This window comes from Euprymna scolopes, chromosome 13 (genome assembly GCF_053919585.1).
Source record: "Euprymna scolopes isolate OS-2025 chromosome 13, ASM5391958v1, whole genome shotgun sequence".
Lineage (NCBI taxonomy): Eukaryota > Metazoa > Mollusca > Cephalopoda > Sepiida > Sepiolidae > Euprymna > Euprymna scolopes.
This window is the reverse complement of record NC_136494.1, coordinates 35055082-35081583: the sequence shown is the minus strand read 5'-3', so window position 1 is coordinate 35081583 and position 26502 is coordinate 35055082. Positions and strand designations below refer to the sequence as shown.

The 26502-nt window shown below is 34.4% G+C and overlaps 1 protein-coding gene across 1 annotated transcript; it reads left to right on the top strand.

The window, feature by feature from the left end:
* The first annotated feature begins 1363 nt into the window (after window positions 1–1363).
* Window positions 1364–26085, top strand: LOC145291967 (uncharacterized). The gene is made up of 3 exons (XM_080137907.1): window positions 1364–1606; window positions 8540–8823; window positions 25777–26085. The coding sequence occupies exons 1-3, from the start codon at window positions 1531–1533 to the stop codon at window positions 26008–26010; spliced, it is 594 nt and encodes a 197-aa protein (XP_079994033.1). The 5' UTR covers window positions 1364–1530; the 3' UTR covers window positions 26011–26085.
* The last annotated feature ends 417 nt before the right edge of the window (window positions 26086–26502 follow it).

Below are 26502 nucleotides of genomic sequence, written 5' to 3'. Positions count from 1 at the left end.
CCCCCAAAAAAAAAACGCAAACTTTTATTCAATCTGAAAAGTTTAAAAGGAATAAATGTATATATTATTTTTATTATTCTGTAAAGTGTACACAATTTAAAAAATATTTTTAATAAAAGTTTTTGCGTATTATCCATTTGTGATTGATTATTTGCCTCTGTTATATATTTGAATATTTATTTGAATGTTTATTATTTGATTAAATATTTCCTTACATATTCGAATTTCTTTTACACGATATTAAAACAATGAGTAAAAGTTTTGAAGCAGCAGCACCCCCAATAATCTCAGGCACGAGCCGCCACTGGTATTTACAACTAGAAATAAAATAGGTTTAAGGCTAAAATAGGTTTAAAATCCATACTAGAACTGAAGAATTCAAACAATATGGACTCCATCAAGTATAAACGGTTCATACAATCAGAGATCAACCTACTAAGGAAGGAGACGATGTCAAATCTCAACAAGAGATATACTAATAAAGCACTAATGGTAGTGTTTGTTTTCTTCTTTTTTCTTACATTTTTACAAAGGGGTCACCACTTATCAAGGCCCGGATGCTACTCGTGAATAAGGGTTAATGGGTATACATTAGTCAATGGGATTATAGCATAGTAAACATAAGTAGTGGAAATTTTGTAAATTGGATTACTTAGGGGGACGGTTCATCAAGAATTTGTTTACATTGGACTTGAAGACAATCAGATTGTTGTCAGCTGGAAAGCAGGCAAACGGAAGAGAGTTTCACACGCGTGCAGTTCTAAGAAAGAAACTTCGTTCATGGAATCTGTTTAGGTTTAAGCACAGATAAAGAGTGTGGGAAACTATTGATAGTGGTTTTGGCTAGACGAGTGTTTCTCGTGAAAGTTTGGCTTTGGCGAGGGGAGGACCATAGATTGAATCTCAGACGAGCACTTGCCATGAAAATAACGATAAAGCAGAGACAGGCTTGCAACGTCTCTTCTGTGAGAAAGAGGTTGCAGGGAAGAGAAAAGGGCATCCTTCACTAAGCTACAAGTCTATTTTTGGACTCTGTCAAGGCAGGATAAGCTGCTTCTAGTATTACCTGCCTGGATGTGGCAACAGTACTCCATCAATTGCCGTACCTGGCTTTTATATAGGTAGAGAATTGCTTGCTTGTTACCGTGCACACTTCATCTATACATGAATGGAAGAGGCGTGTGACGTAAATAATTAGAGGAGGAGGGAGATAGGTAAGTGGAGAGAGAAAAAGAGAGAGGAGAGAAGTTTAAACAACGTGTTATTATCAAAAAAGAAAACTTACTTGAAAGTAGATGACGTCACAAACGAACGTTATTTGTTGCAAAAAGTTACCATTCATCTTATATGACGTCATCTATTTCCCAAGTAAATATTTTCTGTCAATAAACCTCAAAGTTAAGAAATTCTCACAAATAGTGCGGGTCATGGGTGGTCTAGTTTATTGTGGAGCGCGATTTTATTTTTTGATGAAGACGGATATGTCAACAATATTCAAATAGTGGACGCCATCTTGCATTTCCAATTTGTATGCTCGGAAAACAAGGACAGGAAGAAATGGGCGCCGTCGTATTGGAACAGGATAATAACATAGATGAGAACTGTGGTAAGACATTTTGGATTCAATCTACGGATAATACATAGGCACAACATTTTTTTTTTAATCATTTCTTAAGCTTGTGTTTTCAACATTATTTCGACATCAACCAAATCCCTACATACATCTATGAATGCATTTCTCTTTTACGGCCGAGGTATTTTCCTCGATGCCAAAGCCACCAGAATTTAGGCCATTGTTAAGATTGCTTGTTTTTTGTTGACTGGGATATTGTTCTTGTCCTGTATAGTTCTAGGAGGTTCACCTTCCTAGGCTTTATCCTCTCTCTTTGAGAAGGGACTAGTTTATTGCTAATTGCCTGGAGAGCCCCAACTGGGGAAGGCAGACGCGGTTGTACAGGCAATTTTCTTCAGGTAAAGATGCTCTTCCTTTAGGACGTTAGCTTTTCAAATCACACTTTTCCAACCTTGTGTCACATCTTCTCGTCGTGGCATCGAGATAAATATCAATATATTATACAAATATAAAAAGATAATAATACAGTCTGGTTAACAGTTGAGAAATCAATCAGAGCACACATACACACACACACACATATATACACATACATATATATATATATATATATATATATATATATATATATATATATATATATATATATATATATATTAGTGATGGGACGATTCCACTATTTTTCTTGATTCCGATGCATTTACCGATTCCGAGCTAAATTCCCGATTCCAATACAATTAGGGATTCCGATTCTGATTCTTTATAAATCTATAATCATTTAACTATAAGATTGTTATTTCCCCTCATTTTCGTAAAAAAAAAAAGTTAAATATGCAGATATTTTCCTAAACATCAAAATACACTTGTGGAGGATGATCTATCGATTTCAGCTTTACTGGTATTTTAAATCAATAAATATTTGTTATTTGATCATCGTTAACACTAATGGGAGGTTTTGGTAAAAACAAAATCAAACAAAAAAGACAATTAAAAGAATTATTTTGACATCGGAAAATAGATATCAATTTTTCCGATTCCGATACCAATTCCGATACTCGTTGCAACACTAATGTATATATATATATATATATATATATATATATATATATATATATATGTATATATATATATATATATATATATATATATTAAGTAATGTGATTTACAATTTAAAATTTAAAAACATTTTTTAAATTTAAAAATCAAATTAAAAATCAGTTTCATAAGAAAATACACTTAGCTCTTTAGACTATTGTTCTAATCTCCTTTAAATTATATATATATATATATATATATATATATATATACATACACACACACACGTCGGGTCTTCTTGCTTGTATATATATATATATATATATATATATATATATATATATATATATATATATATATATATATATATATATATATAATAAACAACCATAATTCTAATAATAACCAAGGAACTTCTCTAACCACTTTAATTAAAAAACTTAACTTTAACAATACCCCCTTCTCAATCAAATGGACTATCATAAAAAAGTTAAGTCTTATACTCCAGGATCTAAGTCATGTCGCCTCTGCACAACCGAAGCTATAACTATAATTACTTCCCCTTAAAGTAACAATATAATAAATTCTAAAATGAACTGATCTCTTTCTGTAAACATAAGTCTAAATTTAATTATGGTAATTTTGAAATTACATAGTTATTACTTTAACCTTTCAGATAGATATATAATTTTTCTTTAACATTATCGTTTTTTCTACATACTTTCTTAATACTTTATAACTTAATAATCCTTTATTTTAATTCTTTATTTCTTCTTTGCTTGGCCGGTTTTTTATCTGCAAATTCCGTTGTAGTCTTTAAATATTCCTATCTACCCACACATCTATATTCTGCATGTATATTTACTTATATTTTACTATATGCATTTACTTACTTACTTGCTTTATCCTGAATTTGCACATACTAGCCATCCTCTCCCCTTAAAATTTTTTTTATATTTTATTATTTATTTATTTATTATTTATTTATTATTTATTTTTTTTTCCATTTAGTGTCTTTTAACAACTCTTGCTGACATTTTCTTAAGTAATAACCTGTACATTTCAGTTGACCTATTTTTTTGCCCTATATTTTTTTTGCGCCTTTTAACATCATTTTTGTCTAGGTAATTTTGATATTTGCTTTTCTATCTTATATTTAATTCTATCACCATTTCGTTTTTTTCCTCTTCTTCCCTGATCTTTCTTATTGTGTCTCGGCAGTCGTGTGAAAAGCATATCTTATTTTTCTTTTTTTCTTTTCTTTGTACATATTTGTGAATTATTCAATGGATTTCGGCCTTTTGGATTATTTTGGAACATCTTCTAATTACGTGATTTCCTTGGATTTTACTTGTGCAAATGGAAACTCAATTAACTTTCTTGGATTTATATTTTTGGATTTTACCGTCATCGGATTATTTACCTTTCACCAGACTATCCATTCACGTGTAATCACCTTTTCGTCACCAATTCCCTCTGCTTCACTTTTTGTTATCAAGTAAGATCTTTGAATTACTTGTAGTTTCATCAAATACTTTTGTATGCAAAATCCGATCCCGCATTTTGCTAGTTCCTACCCTCTGATGAGAAGGAAAGTATTTCTTCAAAACTCGGCGGATTAAGGACTATCCACTTATTAAGTGTTTCCTTTTCAGATTAAATATATTTTTAACTCTTTTTCAAAGTGTTTTTTAACATGTTTTATGAACTTTTTGCTCTTACATATATATATATATTTATATATACTAGCAAGAAGACTCGACGTGTGTGTGTGTGTGTATATATATATATATATATATATATATATATATATATATATATATATATATATATATATATATGAAAATGTATTAAAAAAAAACAATACGAAAAGTATAAAAGCTTATAACTTTTCTTTATTCGTTTTCTATTGGTGTTTAACAAATTTTTTAAAATGTATATATATATATATATATATATATATAGATATATATATATCATAGCAGAAAGACCCGATGTTGGCTGGGATTAAATGATGATCAATGAATGTTTCACACTCCCATATTTTTATTGTCATTAAAACCGGTTAAATCGCCCATTTTAAAATCAAATCGATTGATTGCCTGCTCTAGTTGGAAGTCCATCACGGTGCACCATGAGGAAACTTCATATGCCTTCTCGCAGTAACCTAGTCCAAAATATATTGTAGTCTACATTTCACTGTAGAGAAACTACTGGTGTATTTTATAAAATTATTTTTATATATAATGGCTTGAATTAAAGTTTAAAATGCAAAAGTCAAGTATCATGGTTCAGTTGTGGTGTAAACAGAAACATTCATTTCGAACACGCACCTGTCATATCAAAGAATCTGCTGTTAATTTTATATGCCTGATTTTTCTGCTTGTTTGATGGCTTGAATTTAAGTTTAAAAAAAAAAGTGAAGTATCATGGTTCAATTGTGATTTAAACAAAAACATTCATTTCGAATTCGCCCCTGTCAGTCCAAAGAACCTACTGTTGATTTTATATGCCCAAACTTTCTGCTTGTGTTGCAATAAAACCTTTCAAATGCATTTGTGATATTAGGCTATATAAGATGTTAACGTTGGTCAAAATCGCCTGCTCCTTCTTCCATCGAATTTTTTGGATTATCAATTATCGATACTTATCGAATACATTCCCATACAAAGCATATCTAAAATCACTGCCAGATACATAAAGTACATTTGTGTGAAATTTCATAAAAATCGGCCCAGCCGTTGTGGAGTCGACAAAACACACACACACAGTTTCTCAAAGAAATTCTGACATATATATACTAGCAGGACGTGGGGGGGGGCACCCAGCTTTGCCCGGTCGTAAAATATGCTTGAATATGATATTTTGATTCATCCAGATTTCGTAGATATTATTATAGAGTCGTGATTTCAAAAGTAAAACAAAAGTATTTGGGTGCTATCACCTAGAATCGAAACCGAAAACAAACTGCATCACTGTATTAACGGGACACTTATATGTACTGATTAAAAATTAAAGATTAAAAATAAACTAAGATGAACACACAAAATGTATAACGATTTTTCCAATCTTGACCCATTTTTGGCATCTTAAAAATTATTTTAACCGGCTAAAGACCCATAAAAGGATGGTCCATAAAAAAGTCAGTGTGTGCCACAGGGGTCGATCCTTGGACCTTTATTATTCTTGATATTCAAAAATGATTTCTTTGATAAAAATTGTTTCTGAGATGGGTATATTTGCTGATGACACTATAATCTATAACAGATTCAAGGGAAAAACAAATGAACACATATTTAAGGAAATGGCTAGAACCTTAGAGGAAGGCTTCAAATCTGTAGTGGAATGGGGCTTTAAACGGATGGTAACATTTAATGCTTCTTTCCTTTAATAACTACAAGAAACCCTCTCAATCTCCGATTGTTATGGCTAATGATACACTACCTGAAAGTACTTCATTCAAACTCGTAGGCTTAACATTCACATGTAATGTGAATTAGAACAAATACATTGAGGTAATTGCCAAGGCTGCTGTGAAGAAGGTGAGTTCTCTCTACTGTGCTAGAAGATTACTCATGCCTGAGAGTATCCTGTAAATCTACAAGGCCACCATTCGCTCATGCATGGAGTTTTGTTGACATATCTGGGCTGGTGTATCTGCCACTAGTTTCTTACTCCTAGACAGGGTTCTAAAAAAGAGTCGCTAACCTAATAGGTCCTGCACCAGCAACCAAACCTCAACCTCTATCTTATCGATTAAATCTCTGTGCCTGTTTTACAAGTATTTTAATGGAATGTGCTCTGATGAACTCAAAACACTTGTATCACCTCGACTTAGATACCCCCGAGGAATCCAACAAGCAGCAAAATCCCACCCTACACTGTAGAGATCCTTAGATGCTGTAAAACCTTCTACTCAAATAGCTTCTTCCTTCAAACTGTTAGTCTTTGAAATTCCCTCCCGGGTCCCTGTTTCCCTGACATGCAGAAGTTCAAGTGTAATGTCAACAGATAGCTCGCTGCCCAACTCCCTACATAGCATCCCTACATAGAATCACTGTAAATTTGGTCCCAAATAGTAGTCCTTTATGACAAAGTGAACTATGCCTTGTTTGGGATGAAATAATAGTTCAAAAAAAAAAAAAATAAATAAACAAAAAAAAAAAGGGGAAAAGCCGTGAATTTTGGTTTTTATACAGAGTGTCCAAACAGTCACCGAAGGTGTTTGAACTTAAATAGATTCTTTATTTTTGATGATATCTTTTCTGTAATTTTAACACAATCTGACTAAGACAGGGAAATTCTTTTTAAAAAATGCAAAATTCAAACAATCTTTATTTATGAAAAAAACGTCTTTTAAATGTTGCCCATTTTCAGCCTCGCATATTTGTGCTCTTTCCAAAACATTATTCACGACAGATTGCAAAATATCTGGACTGCGATTTAACTCCCTTATTTCGTTCCGCAAGATGGCAGACCTTAAAACATCATACCCTGCAAAAATTGAAGGAAAACATCAGGAATTTTTCAAATTAAAAAAAATTTCCCAATGTCTTGTGTTAAAATTATAAAAAATAAAGAATCTAAGTTCACAACACTTCAGTGACTTTTTGGACATCTTGTAGTATCTGTTAGACTTCTCTGATTGGCTGGAAGAAATTACTGATTGGAGATTTTGCCTAATCCTGATTCAATACATAATAACAATATTCACTGTGCTGCTGCTCTGAACGAAATTACCAAACATCGTCCATAGTTATCCAGAAATTACTGTTCATGGCAGTGACCTAAAAATAAAACCTTTCTTTAGGTGTGAAATAATAAAAAGAATTCTGTAAATTTTAACTTTATTTAATGCAAAACTTTATATGTAGCCTAATTACACTGGAACACCAGCTACCGTTAGATCACCATAGGTTGATTGATGTTGAGCCTGGCAAATGCTAAAAAATGGGCGACCATTTGGTAAGACCAGGTGTTGTATGTGCTCTCAAGCTTGGAGAGGGATGGGTTCCACCATGGTATTTTTACCCAAGACCCACTATATGAGAAAATGCAGCATTCTCATGATCCCTGAGGGTTAAGAGACTCTCGAATCTTGAAATCTGTAACTGACATTTTTTTTCCAAAATATTTTTTACTCGATATTTTTTATTCATTTTTCCTATTATTTAAGGTTCTTTTTATGAAAATGTGGCAAAAGCTGTGAAAATGAAGGCTTACCGTTCAAACGACCTAGGTATACGTGTGTGCTTTGTCATCGCTGCGAAGCTAGGATAAGAAAAGAATTCCAAGATGGCGCCGACGGCGTTTTGTAATGGTATGATCTCGGAAACTCTCGCAAAATCTCGTGCAAATCAGTTGGTCTTCGACAACTATAAATTCAGGTCGTTTTGGAAGGCAAGGCAAGAGGAAAGAACAGCCGGTTGGTAATTGTGTACGCTGGATCGTGTTGGTGGCGTGTCACCGTGTCTGTGTGTGTACTGATCGAACCGCTTTCCTGTCCCTTGCACATTGGATTTGAATTGGTTTACATTGGACTTGCACTTTGGACTTTGAATTGGTTTACATTGGACTTGCACATTGGACTTTGAATTTGTTTAGATTGGACTTCAACTTCAGAAAATAAATATAACACCGAATTGATCTCTGACTTTTTAGCATACATGTTATGACAAGACATACATGTTTATTTCTTTTTTTAGGAGACCAGTCTATTTAAGTATTATTGTTTGAGATGAAATACGTGTAATGAGCATATACATATGATGTTCATTTCACATATAAATGCTACTAGATTGAATAATTTGTTGAACTTTCTTTCATCTTTTCTTCTCTAGCAGTGAACGGCTTAGTTCACTGTTAGAGAAAAATCACATATGCCGATTTAATTTTATGAGCAAATAATAATTACTCCATTCTGTTTTTCAGGTAAGAAACTGACTCAGTTGGCATTAAATAAGCAGTTGTTGGCTTTAGATGCTACAATCCGTTCATTCGTCTGGACGGACTGGTCAGAAACAGTCTTTGGTTTTCGAGTCAGCTGTCTACAGTTGTCTCCCACATGGGATGCTACAGAACAACTCAAGAAATCCAAACGGAAAGGGGACATCATTCGACTAAATTTCAAATGGAGTCCAATTTTACAAGATTTACTGAGAAATTGTCGAATGGCTCGAAATTTGAGTAAAACTCAACTGAGTAACGATGAAAGGGTAAGCAAAAATTGAAAAAAAAAAAAAAAAAAAAAGAAAAAGAAAAAAATAGAAGACAAATTAATGGATCAAGTAGATTTGAGGTACTCTAGAACAACAAAAAGGAATTTTTAAGTGAAACTGGCATTGGACAGGCTATTTCCCTAGAAGAGTTCGCAATTAAAGGATATTCTAACTTAACTTCTAAATCTGACCCCCAAGATCGCCATGGCCATAGAATATGTGCCTATATTAAAGATAGCTTTCCATGTAGTAGGGACATCTCCAGGGAAGATCCTAACTTACCCTATATGTGCTTCCGGGTTGCTTTAGCTCACACTACGGCATTTATATTTACTCTCTATCGCCCCCATAACGGCAGAGTTACTATCTTTTAAAGCATATCTGAGAAAATTGACCAAGTCCTATCTGCTTATCCTTCAGCTAACATTCACGTATGTGGAGACTTCAATGTTCACAACGTCGAATGGTTGACCCACTCAAACAAGACCGATGATGAGGGGAGGTTCTGTCATGATTTCTCCATTGCCTATGACCTCACTCAGATTGTTCAGGAACCCACCCGTGTGCCCGACAATGATGGCCAGTATGCGAGCCTACTAGACCTTTTTCTCACAACTTGCCCTGAACTATGTTCAGTTTCTGTTCTGTCGCCTCTTGGATCTTCCGACCACTCTGTTGTATCAATTAAGATAAAAATGAAATGTAATAAGTCCCCAGATGTACCTCTCCATCGTACAGTATATCGATACACTAAGGCTGACTGGGATAGCTTCCGTACATTTATAACTGATCTACCTCTGCATTCCATGTTTAAAAAGGATGTGTCCTCTATAGTATTAGACCTGACGGAATGGTTAATTGTAGGTATTGACCGTTTCATACCCTCGAAAAAGTTTCAGCAAAAAACTTACAGCCAGCTATGGTTCTCTCCAGAATGTCCTGCTGCCATTGCACACAGAAATCACTTTTTCCACTGTTTCCAACCTAATAGATGTATGGAAACTAAAGCCGCTTTCAGGACTGCCAGCAACCATTGTAAGAAAGTAATAAAGAACGCAAGAGAGTTGTATGCTCAATCTGTTAAGTCCAAAGTAGCTGATCAGCGGCTTGGTTCCCACCAGTTTTGGCAAATAGCAAACAGAATCCTGAACAGAAGCGTGTGCTCTATCCCAACTATTATCAATCGACCTGAGGTAATCTCGTCAGCATCAGACAAAGCCAAACTCTTTGTCAAGAACTTTGCAGCTAATTCTACCCTTTGCGATCAAGGCCGCCAATTCTTTGCATGGAGCTCTATGGAAAGTGAGAAGAACAATTCGTTTCCCTTCTTGGATCCTCTTGTTGAACGTTCAAAGGGGGGGGTTCTCACTACAATTTATAGGAAGCCGACATTTACTGGCCTATATGTGAACTGGTTGTCTTTTGTACCAAAATCACGTATGGTCGGCCTAATTAATACTTTGGTACATAGAGCCGTCATGATTTGTTCGCCTAACAGATTAGACGCCGAACTCGATACGATCAGGGAAATATTCATCAATAATGGTTATCTTGTTGACCTTATTGATGACTGTATTTTCAAAAAGGTTGCGGATTTTAAATCCCCTAAAAAGTTTGGACCTTTGAAATGCCCGGTTTATTTAAAACTACCGTGGATTGAGCAAAAGAGTAACAGACTTTCCAAATAGATTCGCAGAATTATTTATGACTGCTTTTATTCTGTGTCCTTGCGTTTGGTATATACTACGAGACCTGCATTACCATCTTTTCGCAAGGATAGTTTGCCTTACATCCAAAATAGCAATATTGTATATCAATTCAAATGCCAGTGCAATGCTGGTTATGTTGGGCGAACATCCTTGCATCTTTTGACTCGTATAAACCAGCATGTTCCATCAGAGATCAGACAAGGGAGGATGGGATCTGGTAGTCTCCCTCCTTCTGCAGCCTTGGACTCTGCTATTGGCCAGCATTTGGTTGACAACCGTGCTGTGCCGATAGATATAAACTAGAATGGTTCGAGGTGCTACATAGAGCGGACTCCAGAAACCATTTAAAGATTTTGGAGTCTGTCTCTATTGCCGTGCGGAAACCTTCTTTGTGCCGGCAGAAAGAAACATCTAACGCATTGTTTCTCTTTGGGGAACTGTGAATCTTTTCTTCCGTTTTTTTTTTTTCTTTTTTTTTTTTTTGCCCCTTGTTGTGCCAATATTTTAATCGTTTTTTAAACGTTAATAAACTTTATTTTAGTGTCCCCGTAATTTTTGGCCCATTCAATAGTTCCCCATCAGAACTCTTTACTTTCGACATAGTATTATTATTTTTACGCTATCGATTTTCTCCTGATGAGATGATAGCTGAAAGAGCTCTCGAGAGACTTCCGCCCATTATATTTAAAACTGTATTTAAATTCTGTACCTCTAAACATATATATATATATATATATATATATATATATATATATATATATATATAGACATATATCTTTTATATATATATATATATATATATATATATATTTATAGACATATATCTTTTATATATATATATATGTATAGACATATATCTTTTATATATATATGTATAGACATATATCTTTTATATATATATATGTCTATACATATATATTATATATATATATGTATAGACATATATCTTGTATATATATATATATAGACAGATATCTTTTATATATATTATATATATATATATATATTTATATATATAGACATATATCTTTATATATATATATATATATATATATATATATATATATATATATATAGACAGATATATTTAATATATATATATATATATATATATATATATATATATATATATAAAATTGGTTGAGAGATTTCAACGAAAGAAAAATGTATATTTAAATAAGAAAGGTCACCAACAATTGCTATGTATTTTTTAACATTATTTTATTATTCCGTGTTTTGATTTTTCATATAAAAACGTATCATATTTAGATCATTGTAATAATGTTTTGAAATCATTGAAATCGTTTTTTACGTGTTTCAGACGTTCTGTGTACTGTAGCGTCCTCTTCAGAAATTATTCAAAGTGTAAAATAATTAAAATATATTTAAAATGTGTTCAGAATGTATAAAAGCATTTTCGCAGTCCATTTTGGTTACATGTTTCCAGAGCGGATGAAATGTCTGTAAATAACATCAAATATCTCCATGGGTGTGTTCTACTACTACCCTTTTTATTGGGGTCAGACTATGGTCATTCCTTTTTTTTTTGTTGTCCACTCTCTCTTCTCCTTTTCCTACTTTTTATTTATTTTGTTATTTTTTTATGTTTTTATTTTTTATTATTACAAGGGTCGAAGTGAGGGCAGCGTTGGTTCTTAGTTAGGTGGTGGTGCTTAGGGGGAGGTGTGTGTGTGTGTGCGTGCGTGCGTGTGTTTTCCTTGTATTGGCTTGTAGAATGTATATATATAGAGAGACACAGTTATCTTTATATATATATATATATATATATATATATATATATATATATATATATATATATATATATATATATATATATAATTGTTGAGCAGGATTAAATCCGACGATGTGAAATAAAATGGAGGTGGAAGAACCTGAATACTCAACTTCAAGAGGGATGGTCATTGACCATCCCTCTTGAAGAATCCCGCATAAATCGGGCGAAACGTTGAGTATTCAGGTCCTTCCACCTCCATTTTATTTCATATATATATATATATATATATATATATATATATATATATATATATATATATGTTTGTGTGTGTGTGTGTATGTATTTGTATGTGTGTATATATATATGTTTGTGTGTGTATGTACATGTATGTGTGTGTGTATATATATATATATATATGTATGTATGTATGTATGTATATATATGTGAGTATGTATATGTGTGTATGTATATGTGTATTCTGTGTATGTGTGCGTTTGTATATGTATGTTCATGTGTATATAGGGGTGGATATGCAGATGTGTTTCACCCCACTTCCTACCATTCAGCACTACCTACTCTCCCTACTATTAACATCTCGCCCCACTAAAAAAAATATAGACTTCTAATGAAAAGGATTCCACCAGACTTTGAATTATTATCCCTAGACCCACAAACAAATTTATACAAGCACTTGCCCGATTCGGATATCTACACAGCTATGCGTATTACCCAATGTATAACTTGGACCTTATTACCAAACGTAAAGAACGCATAACATGGATTTTACCAAGCAAGCTGGATCTAAAAAAAACTTTGATATCCTTTTTCTGCAAATCCTCCTGCTACATGACTTCTGATAAATGTATTATTTTGACTTTGACTTTCCATGTCTCACTGACATTAGCAAATAGGGTGCATACCTTTATAAGTATTTGTTAAAATTTTCTCTCCTCTGATGAGATGGTAGACATCGAAACCCTATAGGTTAAGGAGATTAATTTTCTAAAGCATTCTTTGTCATGCTTAGAATAATAAAAATTCTTTGATATGAAACTCAAACACTTCATTTCATTTCAATGAGAGTTTTTTGAAATTCATTCAATCACAATTTAATATATATATATATATATATATATATATATATATATATATATATATATATATATATATATATATATATATAGACAGATATATTTTATGTATATATATATATATATAGACTGATATCTTTTATTCATATATATATATATATATATATATAGACTGATATCTTTTATGTATATATATATAGACAGATATCTTTTATATATATATATATATATATATATATATATATATATATAGACAGATATATATATATATAGACAGATATATATATATAGACAGATATCTTATATATATATATATATATATATATAGACAGATATCTATATATATATATATATATATATATATATATATATATATAGACAGATATCATATATATATATATATATATATATATATATATATATAGACAGATATCTTATATATAGTCTTTGAAGTTTTTAACCTTTAAAACTATACAAAAAATATTTTTTATCATTCGTTAGAAAACCATCTAGTCAGTAAGTCATTTAATCACCTCCAATCACTGCATCAACTCGCTTTCGAATTTACTATAGTACCAATAATTTATTTTTCAAGGGATCATCAGTTGTTTACCATGAAACACTGTTTCGGGGATATAAAAACAAAACAGTATATTACATCATGGCTCCCCAGCAGTGTTGATCAAACACCACCACCCTTAATCTTAGGAAGAAGACATGTTACAAACATTTGTTCCAATTTCCTATTCTTAATTGCAGTTACTAACCTTTTCATACTATAAAAAGGAATTTCTTACCTGTGCGATTCATCAATTTCCACATTTAAAATGGATATATTTTTTAATTTATCAGTCTTGTATTTATAAGATTACGGATTAATCCATTTAACTATTTATCACCCCCACTATGATTAGTATTTAGTATATTTACATTCTTATTTATTTAAAATTAGATATATAAAGGTTAAAAATATTTTTACATATATACATTTCTTTTTTTTATTATAATAATTTTATTATATGTAATTATAAATACATTTTATACATTGCTAATATATGCTAGATGTAACGTCCTTGGCCTGGAGGAAACTCTGCTGAAAAGGAGACTCCAGTGGTTTGGTCATGTGCTGTGCCTGATGGAGGATGAGTTCATCCGTCAATTAGTGGCATCCAATGCATCAATTGGTTGGTTGGTTGATTGGTTGGTTGGTTGGTTGTTTTTGTTTTACGGCATATCAACCCTTTTCAGGCTATTTAATGCCGAATCCAAAGATTTTGAAGAAAATTTTTTTAATAGAATATATGTGTTTTTTTGTTTTTGTTTTTTTTTTTACATAGGCATCACCACATTATCAAGGCCAAGAGGCCACTCAAGGATAAGGGTTAAAGAGTGTACAGTAGAAATTGGACAATATAGTATCATTAGTAATGAAAATTTGGTAAATTTGATAACTTATATGGAACGGCTCATCAAGAACTTATTAAGTCAGTTTCTATTAAACCCATAGTTGGGACCCTAACAGGTACTACCACTCCGGGTCAGAGTGGACCTGGGAGCAATGGCAATTAGAGAGTGGCTCCACACTCCCCAAAGCCCGCAAGCTGGGGCCTCACCATCGGATATAGTTTAAGGTCATATCCAGGACGCCCATTGAGAGACTTTTACCCTCTGCAGGGGGGCAGTCGGCATATTCTAATGCCCCACCGACAGGGCCCAATTGGTTGGAAAAAGCACCAAGGTGGTCAACTTCAGATTTGGCTTGCAGCGGTCAAGAATTGGAAAAATTTGTGCCTATTTCTCGACGCCAAAACGTTTTTTTTTTTAAATTGATTTTGTTTAAAGCAAAATCTTCCATTGCTGATAGTAAGAAAAAAAAAATAATGAATATTTATTAAATTTAAACTATCAGTTAAACTAAAATCTATAAATCATCCCCCCACGAGTGTATTTTTACGTTTAAGAAAATATTTGCATATTTAACAAGTGTTTTTATGGTAATTGAAAAAAAAAATAACAATGCTATAGTTAAATATTTAGAGATTTATAAAAAAAAAAATAAAATTGGAATCGGAATCAGTAATTGTATTGAAACAGGGAATTTAGTACAGAATTGGTAATTGTATCAGAATCGGGAAAAATTTTGGAATCGTCCCATCACTAGCTGCAACAGAACTCTCTTAACCATTTACATCTGTGGCTATTGCAACACAGCCTGTCGATCCAGGATAGACTAATATGAGGTGAAGAACATTTTTTCCTGAGACAACGGATACCAACAATTCATCATGGCAAACTCCTTTTTGTTGAATTGAAAATGAAAGTTTTCTTTTCTTTTAATCTTGTAAGCAAACAAAACTTGTTTTCTATTTTTTTTTTTTTACAAATTTACTTTATGCTATTGCCAGCTTAAAAGTTCGACATTTAATGTTTGTTTCCTTTAACAAGTAAAGATTAACACGTATAAGAATGATCATCTTGTAGCAAAAACAAATGGCACTTTTTTCTTTCGCAAATCAATGCCTCTCCCCTGTGTTATTTGGCCATATACTAACCAATCAGGGGTGAGGCGCATTGATCCTTTCTCTCCCCTAAGGAAAGCGGACAGCTTCCGGTTTGAAGGAAAAAAACTCTTTTTAACTAAGAAAGACGCCAAGCAGATAGGATCCCTTTTCCTCGCTCTCTCTCTCTGTCTCTGTGTTATTTCATCCGGTATCAACGATTCCCACTGGGAATAACTACCACGACAGCACCAGGTGGCCAGAGTCCAGGTTTTACCCAGGGATAATATCTCCCTGTGAACATTCGCCTGAATAAACATTTTCTTTGTTACATCTATTGAAGTTGTTGTGTTCGTTGTTTCAGAAGCTTGTGCTGAATTATTTGTTTTCTTAGGTTGTGTTCCAAAAACACAAACCCTTGTTGTGGACCAGGATATAAATACCCTAACTCGCTACAAAAGAAAATAATGAAACGAATGGAATGAAGGAAACAAAACTCAATTGCTGAATAAAATAAACATGTCGTTTATTTTCTGTCAAAATTAAATGGTTTAGGTGTAACACGTGTTCATTCAGGTGTTGACGACTATATGCGCAGAAAAGAAAGGAATGAAGTCGAGGATGAGAATTGGCCGTCCCGCACGTAGAAAGGGAGTGTTGGCCTCAGCAAAACCGTGCGTTCATGAAAGCAGTCATCCACGTGGAAAAGTATTCAAGCCAAGAACTATGTACGCCGAATTTGCCTGGTTGACGAACCCAGGCCAAAAGGGAAGAAAAGAGGAAGTTGAATGGTGTTGTGGACTTTTATATCGGGGTGAGTGTTCTGACTGCGCATGTCTGGAATTCTTTTAAGGGGAAGTGACGTTTCCCATGTGTGCGTACATGTGCGTACGTTAGCGTGTGTGCGTATGCACGTGAATGTGAGTGTATGTATGAGGATGTGTATACGTGTGCGTATGTGCGTGTGTACATCTGGGTGTGTATATGTGAGGAAAAACACGTTCGAACACCCTAAAAGCTTATTCGTTCTAACTGTTCATATTTGAAAGAACATATTTTTCGCCTAAGGAGAACAATAAAAAGATATTCTTTTATATTGATCAGATCGATTTTTATGATCTCAAAAGGGTGTAAAACATTTGACAGAAATATATCGAGAGAATAAGCTGGTTTTCGACCGGCATGAACCACATTCAAGTTGTAAAGCTTCTGTTGCGGGACTATGGGTGTCAATGTTAGTTCCGCAAACTTCAAAAAATAAAAATAAAAATAAAAATAATGGGTAAAATAAGGTTGAACAATAAATACAAAGATGACCGAGGTGGAAAATAAATTTTATACAAAATTTATTTTCTCAAAATCGTAAATAAGTGAAAAGAGAAGACCAGAAAGTTTCTTCTTAATTGAGAGTCTCTTCCTGCGACTGAGGTAATAAAATGAAATGATGTAGAAAAGTGAAAGTTCTCGGTTAGAAATAACCAGTCCTTTTTTTGGAATAATTAAACAACATAAAAGTCCATTGCTTACTTCAGCCAAGAATCAGAAAAGGGTAAAAAGTCCATCTCCACGTGGAGAATTAATTATCGGGTGCACACGCGTTTACAATATGCTGGCTGGGGTCGACTGATTGGTTTTGGCACAAAATGCCCTTTTTATAGATTTCAAACCGGCTCCACGAACGCTGTTGGAAAAAACATTTTTGAAATTTGTTTTCTTCGTAATTCGATTGGATGAAAAAAAAAACATCTTTGCGATGTAAGGTGCTTTGGAAGACGTCCGTGTGAAAAGGCAGACATTTAGTTTTTATGCCTACAGAAACGATCTTTACACTGCTGCATGTGCGCAACTGGGTTTTTACAGTTGGAGAGCACACATACACTGCGCGCCATTATTCTGTTTGAATAGATCTTGCTGTCACTTGCCGTGGCGACTGCGAGGCTACGATACTTCTCCAAGTATTTGCATTGAATTCATCACTATGTTCACAGCTTGTAAAAATCAAGGAGTTTATGATGCTTACATACATTAGCAACTTTAAAGCTTCAACACGATAGCGAAAAGACAAATATAAAAAGAAGTGTCGGTACCCCCAATATTTCCTCCTGTATCAGAAAACACGCTATGTGATATACGTATATCTGTACGTGATGTTGCCAAGCTAATCAAAAACCTTGATTCCAGTAAAGCAAACGGTCCTGACGGTATTCCAATTATAGTACTCAAAAAACTTCAACCAGAACTAGCACCCATACTTACAAAACTGTTTAAACGTTGTCTTAAGGAAAATTGCTTCCCATCACCCTGGAAAATCTCATCAGTATGCCCTGTATTTAAGAATTCAGGTGATCGTTCATCCCCCTCTCAGTACAGGCCAATAAGTCTCCTGTGTGTCATGAGTAAGTTGCTGGAATCTGTGTTAAATAGAGAAGTAATCAACCATCTCAGCAAAACTAACCTTCTTAGTGACACACAATATGGTTTCCATTCTGCTAGATCTACAGCAGATGTGCTTACAGTTATATCTCATAGAATTAGCGAATCTCTCGACAGAGGCAACCTTTCTAGGGCAATTGCTCTTGACATATCATAGGCCTTTGATAGGGTATGGCATAAACGTTTACTTCACAAGATCTCCAGCTATGGTATAGCTAGAAATGTCTTCTCAATTATTAAATCATTTCTCTCTGATAGATTCATAAGAGTAGTAGTTGATGGGCAAAAATCAGAAGCTCACAGTATAAATGCTGGAGTCTTTCAGGGGTCCATCCTGGGCCCAACTCTTTTCCTGATCTACATTAATGATCTTCCAAATCACATCCTTACATCATTCGTAGACATTTTTGCTGATGACACTACCATCTATGGTAGCACATCTAAGACAGTAAATGACCAAGTTCTCTCCGATTCTCTCTCCTCTGATCTTGATCACGTTGTACAATGGGGAAAGGAGTGGCTGGTTACTTTTAATGCATCTAAAACCAAGCTTCTATCTTTACATCATCAACGTTCTGATCCCCATCTGGCATCAATTAAAATGAATGGCTCTCGTCTTGGGGAGGCCTCAAGTTTTGACAGGCTTCTGGGTTTGACCTTTACTCCTAATCTTAAATGGAATACATACATCAAATCTGTTGCCAAGGCCGCTGGAAAAATGGTCGGATTCTTCTATCGATCCAGTAGATATCTCACTGCTGATGCAATTCTCTATCTATATAAGAGCCAAGGATGGAATACTGTTGCCACATATGGGCAGGAGCTGCTAGAAAAGACTTGTCCTGCCTTGATAGGGTTCAAAATAGACATCATGGCCTGGTGGGAGATGTCCTTTTCTCTTCGCTGCAACCTCTATCTCACAGAAGAGATGTTGCGAGTTTGTCTCTGCTTTATCGTTATTTTCATGGAAAGTGTTCGACTGAGCTTCAATCTATGGTCCCCCCTCGCCAAACTTTCACAAGAAATACTCAACTAGCTGAAAACACTATCAATAATTCCCCCCCACTCTATATCTGTGCCTAAACCTAAACATAGATTCCATGATCAAAGCTTCTTTCTTAGAACTGCACGCCTGTGGAATTGTCTTCCGTTTTCCTGCTTTCCAGCTGTCTATATTATGGTTGTCTTCAAGTCCAACGAGAACAAGTTTCTGATGAGCTGTTCCACTTAAGTTAACAAATTTACCGAACTTCCATTACTATCGATTACTATATTGTCCTTTTGACTACTGTACACTCTTTAACCCTTATCCTTGAGTGGCCTATCGGCCTTGATAAGTAGTGACGCCTATGTAAAAAAAAAACAAAAAAACAAAAAAACTTGTTAAGATAGAGTCGACGGATCGATTTTTTCTAATAAGTGCTTTTAAGCCAAAACAACAGTACTTACTGAATTGTCATGTCGAAAATAGCAATATATCATGAAATTATGAAAATTTATTAAGTAGAATAACTGATATTGTATTTTTAGTAAAACAAAGTCTATTGCTATCAGCTAAAACAAAATGTCAGCCATTAAATGTCGAAAATGGAGGTAAGTATGTCCCCAATATTCGCAATTTTCAAGATGTTCACATGTAAGGAAAATGCCATTTCCCCAAAATTTTCTGTAAAATTACTTTTAACTATAAATAATTTTCGGCTTGATGAATTTTCGTAATTTTTTAATATATTACTATTTTCGACATGACAATTTGGTTTTGCTTAAAACAACATATTTTTTTAAAAAATCGACCTGTCGGCTCTGTCTTAACAAGCACTGAAGTGTCAAACAAAGTGACAACAGTTCACGAAACCTCTTTACATCTTGCCTGCAAAATTCAGTGATCAATAAATTTGACTGAGGAAGCAGTTTTTAGCACTTGCTAAGCAAACAGAGAATACTTTGTTCATCTCGAATTTGCTAACGATATTATTGTTACAAGTCGCACATTATAAGAATTAGAAGAGGTTCTTTGCAGCATTTGCAGCACTAGCCATTTAATCAGCGTTAATATGCATAGTGGAAAAATCACGGCCCTGTTCAACAAATATGTCATAAAAGCCCCAGTTATAGTGAATGGCATATACGGCATAATCATGTTGACACACCGGTTCTCGTTAGATAACCAAAGTTAAGCAATATTGAGCCTGGCCAGTACCAGATTGGTGACCATTTAGGCGAGGCGCTGTATGTACCGCGAGGTAAAATACCAAGTTGAGAAACTGGCGTGGTTTATCCTTCTCTCAAGGGTAGATGGGACTCTTTAAAGCCATAGTGGGCACCCCATCTAGTGATGGTGACCTCCCTCTTTAGGGAGGACCTTTGTGGCTTTCGGGCCAAGATCAAAGTATAGTATCTGTTCCGGCAGATACTGCAAGCAAAAATCATATGTGGGAGCAACCCTACATATAAGACCTTGGTCAATGAAGGGGCAACCCTTCATACCAATTGTCACTATTCAGCTCCCCTACTTCCCGGGGAGTTGGTCCCCATTTCCCCTTCACTCCTCACTTTAAAAATCGGCCTTGTGCCTAATTTGCTCAGTGGGGGAGTAAATAAATACCTCAAAGTGTAGTAACTGTTCCGGCAGATGCTGCAAGCAAAGACCATTGCCCTTGTGGCAATCTTTTGGTCCATGTAAGGGCAACCCTACTTGGGCCAGCTGGCAAATTACTATCCAGCTCCCATTTCCCACCTCTCGGGAGCTGGTCCCCTTTTCCATTCCCCCTCCCCTTCATTCCTCACATTAAAAATCGGCCTTGTGCCTAATTTGCTCGGTGGGGGAGCAAATAAATATCACCCCATCTAGTGATGATGTCACGATAAAAATACCCTTGATAGCCCTGGCTATTTCAGCTACCGACAAGACTTGAATTACACTACAAACTCGTGTAGTGAGTTCAATCTCGTCTACGGCCGCACTGGATGGATGGATAGTGAACGATGAAGATATTGAGGAATTTAACAATAACACTTAGGGAAGATGGTGAGAAGTGACACTGATATTATTGCCTGGAATCAAACGGTGAATAGCACTTGAATGGACAACCTTTTCCAAAGTAAGCAACATTTCGAATAGTAGAAAGTCCACCATGAACATTAAACGGGAAGCATTCAAGGAATAATACATTATATGATCTTATGGCATATAGTAAAAAAAAAAAAAACATGGACACAATAATGCAGTGATAGAAAAGCTTAGAGTGATAATGTTAGATTATGCCGGGGCGACATCGGGTAACCTTGCTGATAGTCTATTTTAGGAAAATCGACTATTATTATTAAAAGTTAAAAAGTTAGATGTTTATTTAAAGAAGTTATCTATATATATAAAAGCGAAAATGTATGTATGTATGTATGCGTGTTCGCTTTTTCTGTATGTCAACAAAAGGCTTTTTTCAAAGAAGGAAGTGGTCGCTCGCTTCACAACTTTTTATATCACATATAAATCGTAATATCTCACAGTTAACAACAAAGCTTGCCTGTCTATTCAATTTGCTTGATTTCGGGAAGATAAATATTCAACATTTGTTGCTCGCCGCATGTGGGTTAGTCTTTTTTCCTATAACATCTGGGGTGGGGGGGGCAGAAGCGTTTAGCAGTAAATGAAGGTACTATCCCGCAGTCAAACTTGACCTCATTAACTCATTAAAACGGGCACCTGCCAAATCCAAGTAATTAAATAAATTCAAACGTGTTTCCATTAGCATCTCACGGTGGGGCAATTGTTAACGTCGCACTTTTTTTTTTTCACACTTTAATTTACAACTTTGCCTCAACGGTTCTGGTTCGATCCTCATACTTACTTTTTTTTTAAACCCCCCCCCCCGGAGTTTCCACACACACCTCCAAACACCCGGGCAACGCCGGGTACCCCTCGCTAGTTATTATGAAAGAACATTATGATTATCGGTATGAAAATTAGATTGTGTTACAAGGTCAAATAATGTTTATAAGTTTTGGAATGCAGTCGAGATCTTAGAAACAATAAACAAACATAAGCAAAATAGGTTTTCAAACCTAGGAATAAGAACAATAAATTTGGCCAGAAACCGTGACTGAAAGTCACGTGTTAGGTCTTTGTGTAGTCGAATGACGTAATCACAAAAGATTAGTTTTAATATATACAGGAAGTTAGAGTTGAGAGAGAGGAGTTAAAGAGGAGACGTCAGATAGTCGAGACAAGACTTAAAAATCAGGAGACGAAGTCGCTCTTATGACACTAGGAAGTGGCATATTCCCAGATAGCCAAAATGTGAACAGAACGCTGTAATCGTTAAAGATGTCCGGCCGGAACCAGAAAATAAATTTTGTTAAATATAAATATAACAACTGTGTCGTCTTTGAACAACCAGGTTTATTTGTCGTTTTAAAATGAACTGTTTTACATGTACTGTCCACAACTGTTGAACATACCATCATCACCATCATCTTAAATGTACAGCCGATCTATTGTACAGACCGTTATGATATACACTCTCGTTGTCATTCACCAAAGAACTCATCTACCTCTCGTCGTCATGTATAAGCATTCGTTTGTATAAGTAATTGCCCCCCCCCCCGGTCCTGGATATGACCTTAAACTATATCCAATGGTGAGGCCCCAGCTTGTAGGCTCTGGGGAGTGTGGCGCTACCCTTTAATTGCCATTGTTCCAAGGTCCACTCTGACCCAGAGTGATAGTACCTGTTAGGGTCCCGACTATGGGTTAAATAGAATCCGACTTAAAAAAACAAATATACCCCATTAAAAATCGTTCCTCAAAATAACTAGATTCGGCATTAAATAACCTGAAAAAGGTTGATATGCCGTTAAACAAAAACAACCAATCAACCTTTAATTGCCATTGCTCCCAGGTCCACTCTGACCCGGAGTGGTAGTACATGTTAGGGTCCCAACTATGGGTTAAATAGAAACCGACTTGAAAACAACAAATATATTCTATTAAAAAAATGTTCTTCAAAATCACCGGATTCAGCATTAAATAACCTGAAAAAGGTTGATATGCCGTAAAACAAAAACAACCAACCAACCTCCCTCCCCATCTGTAAACATATTATCAATACATCCACGCCATCGATTCCTGTCAGCATCATAACACAAGTTATAGATCTATAAAATTTAACTTGCCATTGACAACATAATCATTGACATAATTTGGTACAAGTTACATACATACAGAATATATACACCCGTTACGTACATAATATACACCCGTCCAAGTTATAACAAACCCGACAACTCAACATGTTCAATTTATATATGCCCGTTGTATACAACACCACAATATAACATGTTCAATTTATATATGCCCGTTGTATACAACACCACAATATAACATGTTCAATTTATATATGCCCGTTGTATACAACACCACAATATAACATGTTCAATTTGGTACCGATTATACAACAGTATGACACCCCAGCTTGATGACTCGCCACCCCAACGCTGTGTGCCATGGGTTCTTCATTCATCTTCTTGTCTGCTTATTGCCGTATCGTCATCATTTTTTACACTGGCGGCCGTTGAGGAGATGCACGGGTTCACAATCATAAAAATAAAAACACCGGACAAAAAGGAAAAATACAGACTCTGACACTTCACAGGTATATCGGCTGGGCTCAACCCACAAGACGCTTATTCGCATGTATATTCTGTTGAGGCCATATAAGTCAGTTGCCATCAGTTCATCTCAATCTCCCAAAGCTTTCCTGACCTGACCTAAACCACTATCTGCTTTCTTCTGCATCTGAACTCCAACTCTTGTTAAGTCCAACTGAACTCCTATCAAGTGTACTGTCGTAAAGTATCCAACTCACTACTGTCATAAAGCCCTTTGCCAATCATCAGCATCATAAAACTTATTGTCAATTTTAAAGTAGCCACAAACTAAATCTAAATATATCTACATGTCCATTGTTTGATCCATCCATTAGTCCACCACCATACCCTGATCAACAATCCCATATCAAGCTTCTTTTGTCTATTTCTTATTGTTTACTCCCAATTTCTTATTCTTTCTATTTCTTTTGTTACCTATTCTTAATCTTTTTCCTCCTACTTTCTTGCACATACACACAAAAAAAAAAACACAAACTCCGATGCTTCACATATAAATTGGCTGGATTCTGGGTATGCGTGACCTTATCAACTCTCTAGCACCACTCCGCAACTTTTAGTTTCGGAGGAGATAGAGTTTAAAAACATAAAGACAGACAGACTGACATATAGCCTTTTGTATATAAGATGAGATTAAGTGACTAAGAAGTCATTGTTGACATATCTGGTATATAATCAGTAAAGATTTTATTTCCTATGTGTGCCATATAGCAATCAGAAAATACATTTTAAGCCACAAAGATTTCTCTCTGAAATTGATACATTAAATAGAGAAACTTGCTCATATCCTTGAAAACATTATTTCACAAGTTCAATTTTCAAAATTAGAAAAACAAATAATGTTAAATATTTTTTTATTAAATGATTAAAATCATTTTTTCCTTTTTTTTTTCAAAAACTTTCGTTGTTAGAACAACTCATTCATAGACAAAGACTTATTGTTTTTTCTATTCATTTTATTAATGGTATTAACCTGAGGGGTCGACCTCTCATGGAGAGAGAAAGGTACACATCCAGTGTTGACGATGGTGTTTGATTATTTAAAATTGTCGTTATCATAAGTTTTCCCAACCAGATTATGTTTTTCAAATACATTTTGTTATCGTAAAAAAAAATATGCTGGAATAAAGAAAAGATGAAGTGACTAGTCAGAATCAAGTATCGATGTATCGGATGCGATTTGTGTCTTTATTCTAGAATCCGATAAAATAACTTTGAATATTAGACTAGCAGATCTTGTGTCCCAGCGTTTCCTGGATGAAATATAAAAAATATAATAAAAGAAAATATCCACATGGCCAATTTTTTTTTTTTTTTTGTATGGTCGCTATTTTCCTAAATCCTATCCCTTACCAAAAAGCCTAGAAAATTGAAATCTTAGAAAAATAATTCCCTTCTTTCCCCTATTTATATTTGAAGTAGAAAAAATGATTTGGTTGAGTAAAAACAAAAAAATACCTTCACCCCAATTTTCCTATTCCAAAATTGAGAACCCATTCGCTTAGAGATGTGGACTTATCCGTAATTGGGCAAGAAATAGGTGCTCATAATTAATTAAATTTTTATAGGAAGGTGACCTCCACCTCACCACTGTAAAATATAAAATATTCCATATTTTTGTTATTTCCATTTTTGGTTGAGATTTTTTCAGATAAATAAAAATAGATAATGTAATGGGTGAACAGAATAGAAAGAACCATCCACAATTGATAAAGTTCTTGTAGGTAAACAAGCCCTTATTTCATCAACGGTTCACGCATGAAATTTTCAACAGTATTTCATGATCATTTTTCCTTTTTTTTCTTCTCTTTTCTTAAAAGGATGACATGGGAACCCTTTTGCAGACTGTAACGACTTGCCTTAAAGATGATATTGATCGTCTTGCATTACTGTTGCCGAAACGGCCAGATTGTCAATCACAGCAGATACTCGATAACTACCGAAATTACATTTTGGAAATGGACGCCACCGTATATGCTACACTTTACCATGTGGCTTGCGAGTTTCGCAGCCATGCAAACAAGTTAAGCTTTTTAATGAAAACTTTAGGCTGAAAGGTTGAATTTTTTTTTTTTTTTTTGTATTTTATATTTTTGCGTGTGTAGGTAAATAAAAGATTTCAACATTTCCAAAAATATTTGTTTTTGTTTTCTTTGCATGAAAAATAAGTTAGGCAAAAAACCCATAGTTCTGATGTTAGCAGAGGTCTCAAACATCAATATTATAAGAACTAATAATATGAAAAATGAATGCCAAGTTTGTTTTGATTTTGGTTTGTCTTATGGCATATCAAGGAGTTATTTAATTCAATTCAAGTTAGCAAAAAATAAAACAATTGTGCTTAAATTGCCATGTAGAGAAAAGGTGGTAGAAGTTTATGTAGTAGAAGACCAAATTCACTTTGAATTGTTGTATTGTTGGTGCAATGGACTTTGGAATAGTCTTCCTTATTTGCCCCTGAGATCGCAAAAAAAAAAAAAAAAAGGAAAAAACGGTCTACCAAAAATTAATTCCAAAAGCAATTAAATGACATTTTTCGTCATTTT